This window comes from Anomaloglossus baeobatrachus, chromosome 9, assembly GCF_048569485.1.
Source record: "Anomaloglossus baeobatrachus isolate aAnoBae1 chromosome 9, aAnoBae1.hap1, whole genome shotgun sequence".
Taxonomy (NCBI): Eukaryota; Metazoa; Chordata; class Amphibia; order Anura; family Aromobatidae; genus Anomaloglossus; species Anomaloglossus baeobatrachus.
The window spans coordinates 202,344,098-202,357,188 of record NC_134361.1 but is presented as its reverse complement, the minus strand read 5'-3'; the positions used below and the strand labels follow the sequence as shown (position 1 = coordinate 202,357,188).

General features: G+C 44.6%; 1 protein-coding gene across 1 annotated transcript in view; it reads right to left on the bottom strand.

Moving 5' to 3' along the window:
* SLC6A8 (solute carrier family 6 member 8) overlaps positions 1–13,091 on the bottom strand; it is a 69,875-nt gene that overhangs the window by 20,999 nt on the left and 35,785 nt on the right. The window contains exon 4 of the mRNA XM_075324264.1: positions 11,210–11,342. Coding sequence (XP_075180379.1) covers positions 11,210–11,342 — 133 coding nt within the window. The remainder of the gene's footprint in view (positions 1–11,209; positions 11,343–13,091) is intronic.

The following is a 13,091-nucleotide window of genomic DNA, read 5'->3' as shown; positions in this document are numbered from 1 at the left end:
CACCTTCTCCTCTTGTACAATCACTGATAACACCTATATATATATATATATACAGTAGATAACACAGGGTCCACCATTCACAATAGGTAATGTCACAGCTTACCTCCTCCTCCTGTTCAATGACTGATGACACCTATATATACAGTAGATAACACAGGGTCCACCATTCACAACAGCTGATGTCACAGCTCACCTCCTCCCCCCCCTTGTAGAATGACTGATGACATCTTTATAAAAGTAAATAACAGGATAAACCATTCACAATATGTGATATCAAAGCTCACCTCCTCCTCCTGTACAATGACTGATAATAACATCTCTATAGACAGTAGATAACACAGGATCCACCATTCACAATAGATGTTATCACAGCTCACCTCCTCTTCCTGTACAATGACTGATAACACTTCTATATACACTAGATAACACAGAATCCACCATTCACAATAGATATCACAGCTCACCTTCTCTTCCTGTACAATGACTGATAATACTGCTATATACAGTAGATAACACTGGATGCACCATTCACAGGATCATCATCAGGATCCATCAGGATATCACCATCATAGGTGATATCACAGCTCACTTCCTTCCCTCCGGTACAATGACTGATCATCCACCTGTATAATGACTACGCCTATATATACTGTATATAAACACTTCTATATACAGTAGATAACACAGGATTCACAATTCACAATAGGTGATGTCACAGCTCACCTCCTCCTCCTGTATAATGACTTACAACACCTCTATATACAGTAGATAGCACAGGGTCCACCATTCACAATAGGTGATATCACAGCTCCCTTACCCCTCCTCCTGTTCAATGACTGATAACACCTCTATACACAGTAGATAATACAGGATCCACCATTCACAGTAGATATCACAGCTCACCTCCTCCCCCTCCTCCTGTACAATGACTGATAACACCTCTATATACAGTAGATAATACAGGATCCACCATTCACAATAGGTGATGTCACAGCTTACTTCCTCCCCCTCCTGTACAATGACTAACACCTCTATATACAGTAGATAGCACAGGACCCACTATTCACAGTAGATATCACAGCTCACCTCCTCCCCCTCCTGTATACTGACCTATAAAAGCTCTATATACAGTAGATAGCACAGGATTCACCATTCACAATAGGTGATATCACAGCTCCCTTACCCCTCCTCCTGTACAATGACTGATAACACCTCTATATACAGTAGATAATACAGGATCCACCATTCACAATAGGTGATGTCACAGATTACTTCCTCCCCCTCCTGTACAATGACTAACACCTCTATATACAGTAGATAGCACAGGATCCACTATTCACAGTAGATATCACAGCTCACCTCCTCCCCTTCCTGTTCAATGACTTTTATAATGCCTCTATATACAGCAGATAACACAGGATCCACCATTCACAATAGGTGAGGTCACAGCTCACCTCCTCCCACTTTCTGTAAAATGACTGATAATATGGGATCCAGCATTTACAATAGGGGATGTCACAGCTCACCTCCTCCCCCTCCCTACACAATGACGCTTCTATACAAATAAAGTTGGATTTAGTCCACTGGTCCATGTGAATAACAAGACGTAGGAATTTAATTTATATATATATAGGGAGGACACATTTAGGAGGGATTCCATTTAAGAACTCAGTTAATTTTAGAAATAATACTTCTTGTAAAGGAGGACATATTTAATATTTAAGGCATGCCATGTAACTGGAGACGGGCCAGGCTTTAGGTGATAATCTTCTGTCACAATGAATCAGAGAAGAGCAGACTCTTCAGAGGAAGGTCATTCCTCGGAGCTGAATGGAGGCCGTTTAGTAAATGGTCAGTCTGTGAAGATGAGGAATTAGATAGTCAATCCCGTTCAGCTGACTATAGTCTGGATACACGGATGACAGGAGGAGGCGGCCTCTGCGAGGGATCGGACACTAGTCAGCATAAGACGGAGAAATCTTACTTCATTACGGATAGTCACTCATTACTAATCCTGGTGACATATTGGCCGGTAATGACGTTTAAGCATGAGCTAGTTATAGGCACTGACATACGAGTAATTCAGTTTAAACAGTGTCTAGCAGTGGTTCACGATCTACGGGACACCGCTATACCCGTCAACTCATTCAGAGCACATGTACGCTTGACTAATCTGAGAATGCGTGTGTATGGGGGTGGTTGGGAGTATTACCAATCAGTGGCAGTTATCTAAAGTATATGACCAGTCTTAAAGGGAGCCTTCCACTTGATTTTTTTAGTTTCAACGAAATGCCTCCTCCAGTTGCCCCTATTTTACCGACTCTGGAACAGTTTTTCTTTTTCTTCTATGCCTCTCCATTCTAAAGTTATGCCCTAGGTAATTTTTCTTTTTAACCTACTGGACTTCTCTGTGGGCGTTTTCTTTTTCTCCTGTATGTTGCTGGCCAATCAAAACTCTGCCACGCCCACAGAATTTCTTTACTATATGCCCAGTTGGTTGAAGGAATATTTCCATCCTTAGTACCGAGGGGCATAACTTTGGAATAGAGGAACACAGAAGAAAAAGAAAAACTGTTCCTGAATCAGATGAACATAGGCAATTAGAGAATACGTTCAGTTTATATTAGAAAATAATCCAGTGAAGTGTCCTCTAAGAGATTTTCTACTCAAAAGTCACTAACTGATCAGACAGTCCTTCTAGATTCTAATGACAATTTCAATAAAAGAACTGTGATCCAATCACGTAGAATTTGTCAAGATGGCCACTTACTTCTCTGTAAAAAAAGGTCAAAGAGCTACAAATATAGTTAAGAAGGAAAACGTGAGTTGAGCGGGTCAGTTACAAGGCACTGTAACCGGTCTGGCTTATAAGAATTTAATTGGAAAAGAGATGCTCATTAGCAATTAAAACGTTCTTACGAGACAACGAGAGACCGGCCGAAGAAGAATTAATTACAGGATCCTCTCGTCAAAAGATACTTCTTGAGTGCTGGTATCAAAGAGTCTGAAGAACAATCACATTTGATCTAGACTTCACCTACTTATAACGGCCTACAGTAATTAGGAATGTTCAGACAAGAAGCCATGGTGCCTACAGAAGATGAAGTCATTGTTCTTGATGTCCACAGCCTAACCTGGACTTGTGTTTCTTTCGGGACCAAATTATCTACTGGAACGGTATCCTTTAGTTCGGTGGTCCCCAAACTGTGGCTCGGGAGCCACATGTGGCTCATAGGCCCATAATGTGTAACTTGGGGATGTCTTCCAGTTTTGTGCATTAACACTAGGTCTAGCAATCAGCTACGAAGAGCAGGTCTCCAGGTGGTGATTTTTGTGAGTAGCCTCACACAGAAGAGCAAATCTGGATGGGAGTAGGGTAGGAACCCCTACATCTTGGTATACTGCCTCAGTGATTTCTGTGTTTCTGAACTTCCTTTAGATCGGTGGTCCCCAACCTGTGCCTCGGGAGCCACATGTGGCTCATGGGCCCATAATGTGTGGCTGTCACGCTCCCGGTGTCCCAGCAGCGCTCCTTATCCACTGGTCCGGTCTCACCGTCGCTGCACCGCTCTGTAGCCACTGATCCGGCTTCACCGTCATTGCACCGCTCCTTAACCACTGATCCAGCCCACGTGTCCACCAGTCATGTCTGCCGCTCCCGCTTGTGCTGTCCTGTGTCCTGCTCCTGGTCTTATGAGTCTGACTCTGAGCCTTAGCCACATGGTTCTGTATAGGACCGGGCCGCGCTCACTCTCCTGGTCTTATAGGCCCAGCACACCTGCAGCAGGAAATGACATGAGGCTGTGCTGGGTATATAAGACTGGCCTTTCCATGTGGGCGGCGCCTGATCAGCGTGTCTTGTAGCTAGTCTTATGAGCTAGGTGCTCAGGTCCCCTTGTACCGTGTCCTGTACTACTGCCTGTCTTTACTACCCGGCACCTGTACCAGTGTCCTGCACTGTCTCAAGGAACTCTGTGACCCCTGTGACTTTGTTCTACCCGTTCCCGGAGGGATGCTGGTCCCCTAGTACTGTGTGACTTTGTTCTACCCGTCCCCAGAGGGACCCATCCCTGCCACGCCAGTGCTCCGGCTGCCGTGTACCCTGCCCTCCGGTGGGGTGCTTGGTCCAGTGGATCCACCTCCTGGGCCTACCAGTCCTCTTGGACCTCACAGTGGCTTGGGGATGTCTTCCAACTTTCTGCATTAACACCAGGTCTAGGAATAAGCTACGAAGAGCTGGTCTCCAGATGGTGATTTTTGTGAGTAGCCTCACACAGAAGAGCAAATCTGGACGGAAGTAGGGTAGGAATCCCTAGATCTTGGTATACTGCCTCAGTGATTTTTGTCGAAAAACGTTGGCTGTCATTTCACTGGTAATGGGGGCTCTGGATGTCACTAATGTGAGGGTAGCGGGAGCTAGATGAGGCTCGCAATCTTCTCTGTGTGGCTCTCAAGGTCAGAAAGGTTGGAGATCTCTGCTTTAGATGATAATAAATTATGTTAGGAGATATCAATGATCTGTTCTTCTAGCCACCTTCCAAGTGTAAAATGAGGAACCCTCCTGACCACATTGCCTGATCCTACCTGTGACAAGTGACATATATAGAAATGAAAAAGCCCAATACCAAATTCCAAATTATGCACCCAACATGGTGATTGGACTTGCCACCAAGTATGAGCCTGGAGATGCTTGTTCCTCCATATCTTCATGAACCTTTGACCAATTCCTCACCACTTGCTATCTGTCGTTGTAATGTTTATGACTAAGTAGGAGATCGACCTTCCACTTAGAGTCTCAAGTATATGACTGGTTATATCGAAAGGTCACAAGTTGACATTGTAGGACCTCCCAAAAAGAGTCTTTGAGAACTTCTCAATAATAGTGAAAGGATAACATCATTTACTTTATTTGATCGGTCATCTCTGCCCAGTCATTGACTCCATTATTGAATCCAACATTTCCGTGTCATAAACCGAGACCACATTCACTCAACCGATCCCACACAACTCAAAAATGTGCTGAAAGCTTCTTGGCAAGACAAGCACCATGCATCGAATATAAAGGTCATGAGTTGTCTTGAAATTGTTCACACAAATCATTCAATCTTGCTGAACAAGCGTTACTGGTAAGAATAAAGGGACATACAACAAAAGGGTCGAAGAAAACCCATTTCCATTAACCCAACTGGGTTAAAGTCTTCTTTTTTGAATACTCATCCTTTGGCTAAATTAAGCTAAACTCTCTCAAACAATGTTCCACAAAGATTACAGCTGATCACAAAAGGTTGATGGACACTTTGTGATCATCTTATTCTTAAGGGACTCTTCTACCAAGTAGAAATTGTCCAAGGTGGACAAATCTTTTTAAGAAGTGTCACACTAGGTACGAGGAAGTATCAAGCAAACAACGAAAGGGAAGGGAAACCCTGTGTTTAGGGAAGGGGGAGATTGTGACCCCTGACCAAGCTTACTGCTGGCCCCTGGCTTCCCTCACCACTCTAGATAGGTGCAGAACCTATATGCCGAGCCGGATACCTAACCCTGAAGTAGGCTCTACATAGGGAACGGATGGGATGAGCACTTAGTCAACCCCACTAAGCTCTAAAGAAAACACAGGAATAACAAACAGGGGGAAAGAAAACAAATAACTTAAGTCCAGATGACTCAGGGAGAGGAACTGCAACAAGAACAAAGTCTCTCCAGATGAATACAAGCCGACTGCTTGCACTGAAGACTTGTTAAGGGTATTAGACCTATCACCAGCACAGAGTAAGGGGAAAAAAGGTTATATAAAGACACAAGGGAAGTGCTGATGAAAAACAGCTGAAAGGGTGAGGAACTTTGCAGTGTCCTAAAGGGAAAGGGATGAAAACCAAGCAGAAAAGATACCTAAAATACCAAATACGCTAAGCAGTAATAATACAAGGTCAGGGAACAGTTTGCGCAGCCAAACGATATGACCTTCTATAGCCGGACACCACAGGACTGTCTGTCACCCATGACACACCTGTTACAAGAAGTCAAAGTATCACCGAAGGATTGGCAAGGTCAAGGATCCTGGAGGGTTCTTGGGTCACAATGGTGAGACAAATGTGGCATACTATACAAAATAGTTACCAAAACTCATGAAGTACTCAGAGATCTTTGGTGGACACGAGCTCCTTCAGCCTTGGGTTATGTAAGCCCTAGCGGAAGCAATGGTACTGCTCTAAGGATGATCCTCCTAAGAAGGTGGGCCTGTGTCATTAATGAGCCTATAATTTTCCTCAAAAAATACCTCCATCTTGACTTGGCTCTCCTGTCACTTGACACAAGGGTCTGTCAATGTTTGGTGCAATGTAGAGGGACATGTTTTATATAGCTGTAGTTGGTGACCCTGGTGGCTCTTTGTAAAAGTTCTCACAGCTGACCATAGGGAAGACTTCAATCTCTTCACCCCCTAAAGTTAAACCTCTGACTTGTGGGCAGGAGGAGCCGCACTAGACGTCACTAGTCCAAATAACCTAATCTATGTTCTCAAGAACGTCTTATACTTTGCTTGTGCCATTGTGTAGATTTAGTGCCCCTTTCTCGGTGGAAGGAATTTTCCACTACAGATCTGTATTTGCTTTCTCTACTACTCCAGAAATCTCGGTCAGACTCGGCTATTCTTTAGCTCAATTGCAAAATCTTTGGATTAAGCTAGAGACTTATGCTGGAATCTATCTTCTGGCCACCTGCTGTGTATGTACTTGGTCCCAGGACATGCTCTGTGCCACCACCAAAGTCTCCCCGGGAGAGAAGGGACGGATGACTGGACAAGGAGAGGCCGGCAATGATAATTCAAGGGCAAGCGCATTCTTCTTCTTTACAGTCTCATTCATTCTTTCTGATTGTTCCAATGGTTGCCGAGCAATTCGGGACGGTCTGCCTCCTTTACTCACTTAAAGGAAAAGTGACATCAGGAAGATTCTGGGAAATGATCTCTACAGTGGGGCACTGCACACTCTCTAAATACAGACCCCCAAAATAAATACAGGGCCCAAACCTTCTAAAAGAATATCAACCCCAGATCAGGCTCTATAGATCCTTACTTCTAGCTTCTGCACCGTGAAGTCTGGACACCCGTAGGCACCATGCACAGAAACACACTAAGGGCTCCCATACACCTTTAGATAAAAGTCAGATGAACCCACAGATTACTTGAGGACTGGTTGACCATCTGTGTACATTGGTCTCCCAACTCTCTCCCAACAGACAATGTTAGGGGAGATAAGGATTGGCCTGTGGGAATTTTAATGGCCAATACATGATCCTTTTGTTTTCATGGAAGATAAGAAACCGACAGAGGGGTGTAAAGGAGGACGTAGGGGTCTGGTGGAGGACGTAGGGGTCTGGTGGAGGATGTAGGGCTCTGGTAAAGGACATAAGGGTTTCTGGTGGAGGACATAGGGGTCTGGAGAAGGACATAAGGGGTCTAGGGAGTCTGGTGGAAGACGTAGGGGGTCTAGAGAAGAACGTAGGGGGCTGGTGGAAGATGTAGGGGGTCTGGTGGAAGATGTAGGGGTCTGGTGGAAGACGTAGGGGGGTCTGGTGGAGGACGTATGGCATCTGGTGGAGGACGTATGGTGTCTGGTGAAGGACATATGGAGTCTAGTGGAGGACGTATGGGGTCTGGTGGATGACGTAGGAGATCTGGTGGAAGATGTAGGAGATCTGGTGGAAGACGTAGGAGATCTGGTGGAGGATGTAGGGGTCTAGTGGAGGACGTAGGGGTCTGGTGGAGGACATAGGGGTCTGGTGAAGGACATAGTGGTTTGGAGGAGGACGTAGTGGTCTGTAGGAGGAGGAGGAAGAGGACGCAGGGGTCTGGAGAGAAAAGAGGAAGAAAATGTAGGGATATTTAGCAGTATTAGGAAATAGGCATCTGGAGAAGGTGTATGTAGTGGTCTAGGGGAAGGGAGGAAGAGGACATAGGGGTCTAGAGGAGGACGTAATGGACTTGGCGCAGAGGATGAGGATTTAGGAATTTGGGGGAGGAGGAAAATATAGGCGTCTGGGGGAAGAGAAGGAGGATGTAGGATTCTGGGGAAGAGGAGGAAGACGTAGGTGTCTGAGGGGAGGAGGACATAAGGGTCTGGAATTGAAGGAGGAGGATGTAGGGGTCTGGAGTTGAAGACAGAGGACGGAGGGGTCTGGTGGTTGAGGAAGAGGAGGAAGTCATAGGGGTCTGAAGGAGTAGGAGGAGGCCACAGGAGTCAGAAGACCAAAAGGCCCCTTTCTCACATATGAAGACATCAGAATTATACATGGGTCATGGTTTTGGAGGGACTTGTTTCATCTATACCCCGGGGCTTCAATTTTCCGACCGATGTCACACACCTACATACTATGGATGATGATGGAAATTTAGTTCCAATGTTTTACATGAATATCAGGTAGTGGAAATTTCCATTCGTTGTCATTTCCACATACAATGCAGACCATGCATTGAGAGACCCTTCATTGAAAACTGTCCACCTGCCGGAAAGACCTCTATCATGTGCTGCCTTCCGGGGCTCACAATACCGCCAATAACGTAAAACAATTCACGACAAAATCGCCTAAGGCCTTTTTTTCGCTGGTTTATCACTAAATAAAGGACTGAGTGGAATGTTCTAATACCAGTCATGGGTTAATTCCTCGGCACCGCACAGTATATGTTTGTGTGAACAGCCTGGCATATGCGAGTGCCAGCATGGTACAGTGCCAGCAGTATTGACTGTAACAGGATTCGCAGTGCCCACAAGTCGCCCTGTTGTAAACTTGCTTTTCAATTCTCCAAGTGAATGTTCTGCTGTACTAAACAAGACTAAAATAGCACCAACTGTGCGAGAAATGACATAAATCAGAGCTGTGTGTGGTTTGTGATGTGAAATGATTTTTTTGTATGTTTTTTTTCTATCTATAGCAAGATCTGGATGAGCAGCAGCGTCAGATACACAGACTTGTCTCTCTGCCTCAATCACTGTCTTGTTCGAGTTTTTTTGCATGCCCGCCTAGCCCACCCCTGCTTGTTTGTGGAAAGTTACAGAGAATTTATCGTTCTGAAGGTTACTATGGTATATAATCCTTTCTGGCAGCTATAAACTGGGCATTGACACGTAAAACTGGGCACAGGCGCATTGTTAAATAGTGACTGCCAATATTTAGTGCTTTAAAAATGTCAGATCTGCTTGAAAAGTCATCGTATTTAATGAGTTTGTACAGCTGAAGGGGACCTGTCACTTTTCATAAACATGTATTTTTTTACATGGTGTAAAAGCCGCTGTTCTCCTGAATCCGGCGATGTTTTCCTTTTTTTCCTGCGCCTCTCCTTTCCCGAGATATGGCCTCTTCTTCCCTGTACATAAATCTAGTCTTGTTGGCCAAGTGGGCATGGTCCTTAAGAATACACCAATAGAAAACAATTAAGGACCACACCTACTTGGCTAAAAATACTAGATTGATATGCAGGTAAGAGAGGGTCGTATCTTAGGAATGGCGAGGCACAGGAACAAAAGAAAAACATCGCTGGATTCAGGAGAACAGTGACTTTTACACTAAGTGAAAAAAACTATAATCTATCAATCTCTACTTAAATAAAATGATACGCCTTGACGCTGGCTGCTGGGCTCGCACAAAACTGGCCTTTTTTATACACTAAGTGTCTCAATCTTTAAATTTAAAACAGCAAGAGGCAACACTAGGTAGGGAGCCAGCATATGAGATACGCCTTGATGCTGGCTGCTGGGCTCGCACAAAACTGGCCTTTTTTTTATACACTAAATGTCTCAATCTTTAAATTTAAAACAGCAAGAGGCAACACTAGGTAGGGAGCCAGCATATGAGATACGCCTTGACGCTGGCTGCTGGGCTCGCACAAAACTGGCCTTTTTTATACGCTAAGTGTCTCAATCTTTAAATTTAAAACGGAAAGAGGCAACACTAAGGTAGGTAGGGAACCAGCATATGAGATACGCCTTGACGCTGACTGCTGGGCTCGCATAAAATAAGCTTTTTTATACTCGTAAGTGTCTCAATTTTTACATTTATTTCCTTAGAAGTAATGCCAAAGCGAGGACTAGAGGAGAATTCTGAATATAACTTACTATTTTATGCGTATTTAATTATATAGGAACTTAGACTTGAATTGCTGCTAAATAAATGGAGAAATTGAGACACTTCCGAGTATAAAAAAGGCCAGTTTTATGTGAGCACAGCAGCCAGCGTCAAAACGTATCTTGTATGCTAGGTTCGCTGAACCCAACAGCCAGCGTCAAGGTCAAGGCGTATCTCGTATTCTGGGTTCCAACCTAGTGATGACTCTATTTGAGCTCAGTCCAGCAGCCATCGTCAAGGCGTATCTCATATGCTGGGTTCCAACCTAGTGATGACTCTATCTGAGCTCAGCCCAGCAGCCAGCATCAAGGTGTATCTCGTATGCTGGGTTCCAACCTAGTGATGCCTCTATCTGAGCTGAGCCCAGCAGCCAGCGTCAAGGCGTATCTCGTATTCTGGGTTCCAACCTAGTGATGACTCTATCTGAGCTCAGCCCAGCAGCCATCGTCAAGGCGTATCTCGTATGCTGGGTTCCAACCTAGTGATGACTCTATCTGAGCTCAGCCCAGCAGCCAGCATCAAGGTGTATCTCGTATGCTGGGTTCCAACCTAGTGATGCCTCTATCTGAGCTGAGCCCAGCAGCCAGCGTCAAGGCGTATCTCGTATGCTGGGTTCCAACCTTGTGATGCCTCTATCTGAGCTGAGCCTAGCAGCCAGTGTCAAGGCGTATCTCGTATGCTGGGTTCCAACCTAGCGATGCCTCTATCTGAGCTGAGCCCAGAGGCCAGCGTCAAGGCGTATCTCGTATGCTGGGTTCCTACCTAGTGATGCCTCTATCTGAGCTAAGCTCAGCAGCCAGCATCAAGGTGTATCTCATATGCTGGGTTCCAACCTAGTGATGCCTCTATCTGAGCTGAGCCCAGCAGCCAGCATCAAGGCGTATCTCGTATACTGGGTTCCAACCTAGTGATGCCTCTATCTGAGCTGAATAGTCTACAATATTATGGGTGGGCATTTAATTATATATAATAAAGTTGGGTAACAACACTGTGGTCATCATTTTGGTACCTATTAGAGGGGGCAGCATGGCAATGGTCAAAAAAGACCGGTTTTGTAATTCAACGCGTTTTTCATCTCAATAACTTTTACCTTTCCAGTAGACTTCACTCCCTTCCAGACGCAGAAGTAGACGAGAACCCAACAGGCGAGCAGACACAGGAGCAGCTCCCAGTTTATCGACCCCACATCATCCAGACCGCTGGAAAGTCTCAGTACTTTGTTCCTGGAAGAATGATTACAGTGAGCATCCATTTTTCTTCCTTTTTTTTTTTAAAGATAGGGGGCAGTAGTTACACATTTCTATGTTAGTCCTTAATGGACTCTTGGTGATGGCTCAAGTAGGATGTGTGAGGTGGAAAAGAAGGAGACGGGACAGACAAGAAACAGGTTCAAACAGTAAGACTAGAATATGTGGGCCTGGCGGGCGTGTTAAAGGGGGTGTCCAGTTTTGGGAGTTAAATGGGGGCTGTCACCTCTGTTTTGATGGGGTAGGAGTCTTGAAATCTAGTTGACGCGATAGATGGTTGACTTTACGAACCAAAGGTGGCTCCTGCCCCTTTGGCACTGCTCGGAGATTTCTATTCCTAGAAGTAATTTACTGGGCGTTTCTTTAAAGTTTCATAGCGAAGGTCATATCTATATAAACTTTTCATTTTATAAGTGTCCTATAAATTCCTACCCAATAAAATGTGCAAAGAAATAAAAAATATCCTAACTATTGCTATCAAGGTGTCTTAAATATATGTGCACAGTTATACTGCATTTTATATATATATATATATATACATATATATATATATATATATATATAAAAATATATATATATATATATATATATTTATATATTTATAATCATATAATATATATATACAGTGCCTACAAGTAGTATTCAACCCCCTGCAGATTTAGCAGGTTTGATAAGATGCAAATAAGTTAGAGCCTGCAAACTTCAAACAAGAGCAGGATTTATTAACAGATGCATAAATCTTACAAACCAACAAGTTATGTTGCTCAGTTAAATTTTAATTAATTTTCAACATAAAAGTGTGGGTCAATTATTATTCAACCCCTAGGTTTAATATTTTGTGGAATAACCCTTGTTTGCAATTACAGCTAATAATCGTCTTTTATAAGACCTGATCAGGCCGGCACAGGTCTCTGGAGTTATCTTGGCCCACTCCTCCATCCTTCTCCAAGTTATCTAGGTTCTTTGGGTGTCTCATGTGGACTTTAATCTTGAGCTCCTTCCCCAAGTTTTCATTTGGGTTAAGGTCAGGAGACTGACTAGGCCACTGCAACACCTTGATTTTTTCCCTCTTGAACCAGGCCTTGGTTTTCTTGGCTGTGTGCTTTGGGTCGTTGTCTTATTGGAAGATGAAATGACGACCCATCTTAAGATCCTTGATGGAGGAGCGCAGGTTCTTGGCCAAAATCTCCAGGTAGGCCGTGCTATCCATCTTCCCATGGATGCGGACCAGATGGCCAGGCCCCTTGGCTGAGAAACAGCCCCACAGCATGATGCTGCCACCACCATGCTTGACTGTAGGGATGGTATTCTTGGGGTCGTATGCAGTGCCATCCAGTCTCCAAACGTCACGTGTGTGGTTGGCACCAAAGATCTCGATCTTGGTCTCATCAGACCAGAGAACCTTGAACCAGTCTGTCTCAGAGTCCTCCAAGTGATCATGAGCAAACTGTAGACGAGCCTTGACATGACGCTTTGAAAGTAAAGGTACCTTACGGGCTCGTCTGGAACAGAGACCATTGCGGTGGAGTACGTTTCTTATGGTATTGACTGAAACCAATGTCCCCATTGCCATGAGATCTTCCCGGAGCTCCTTCCTTGTTGTCCTTGGGTTAGCCTTGACTCTTGGACAAGCCTGGCCTCGGCACGGGTGGAAACTTTCAAAGCCTGTCCAGGCCGTGGAAGGCTAACAGTAGTTCCATAAGCCTTCCACTTCCGGATGATGCT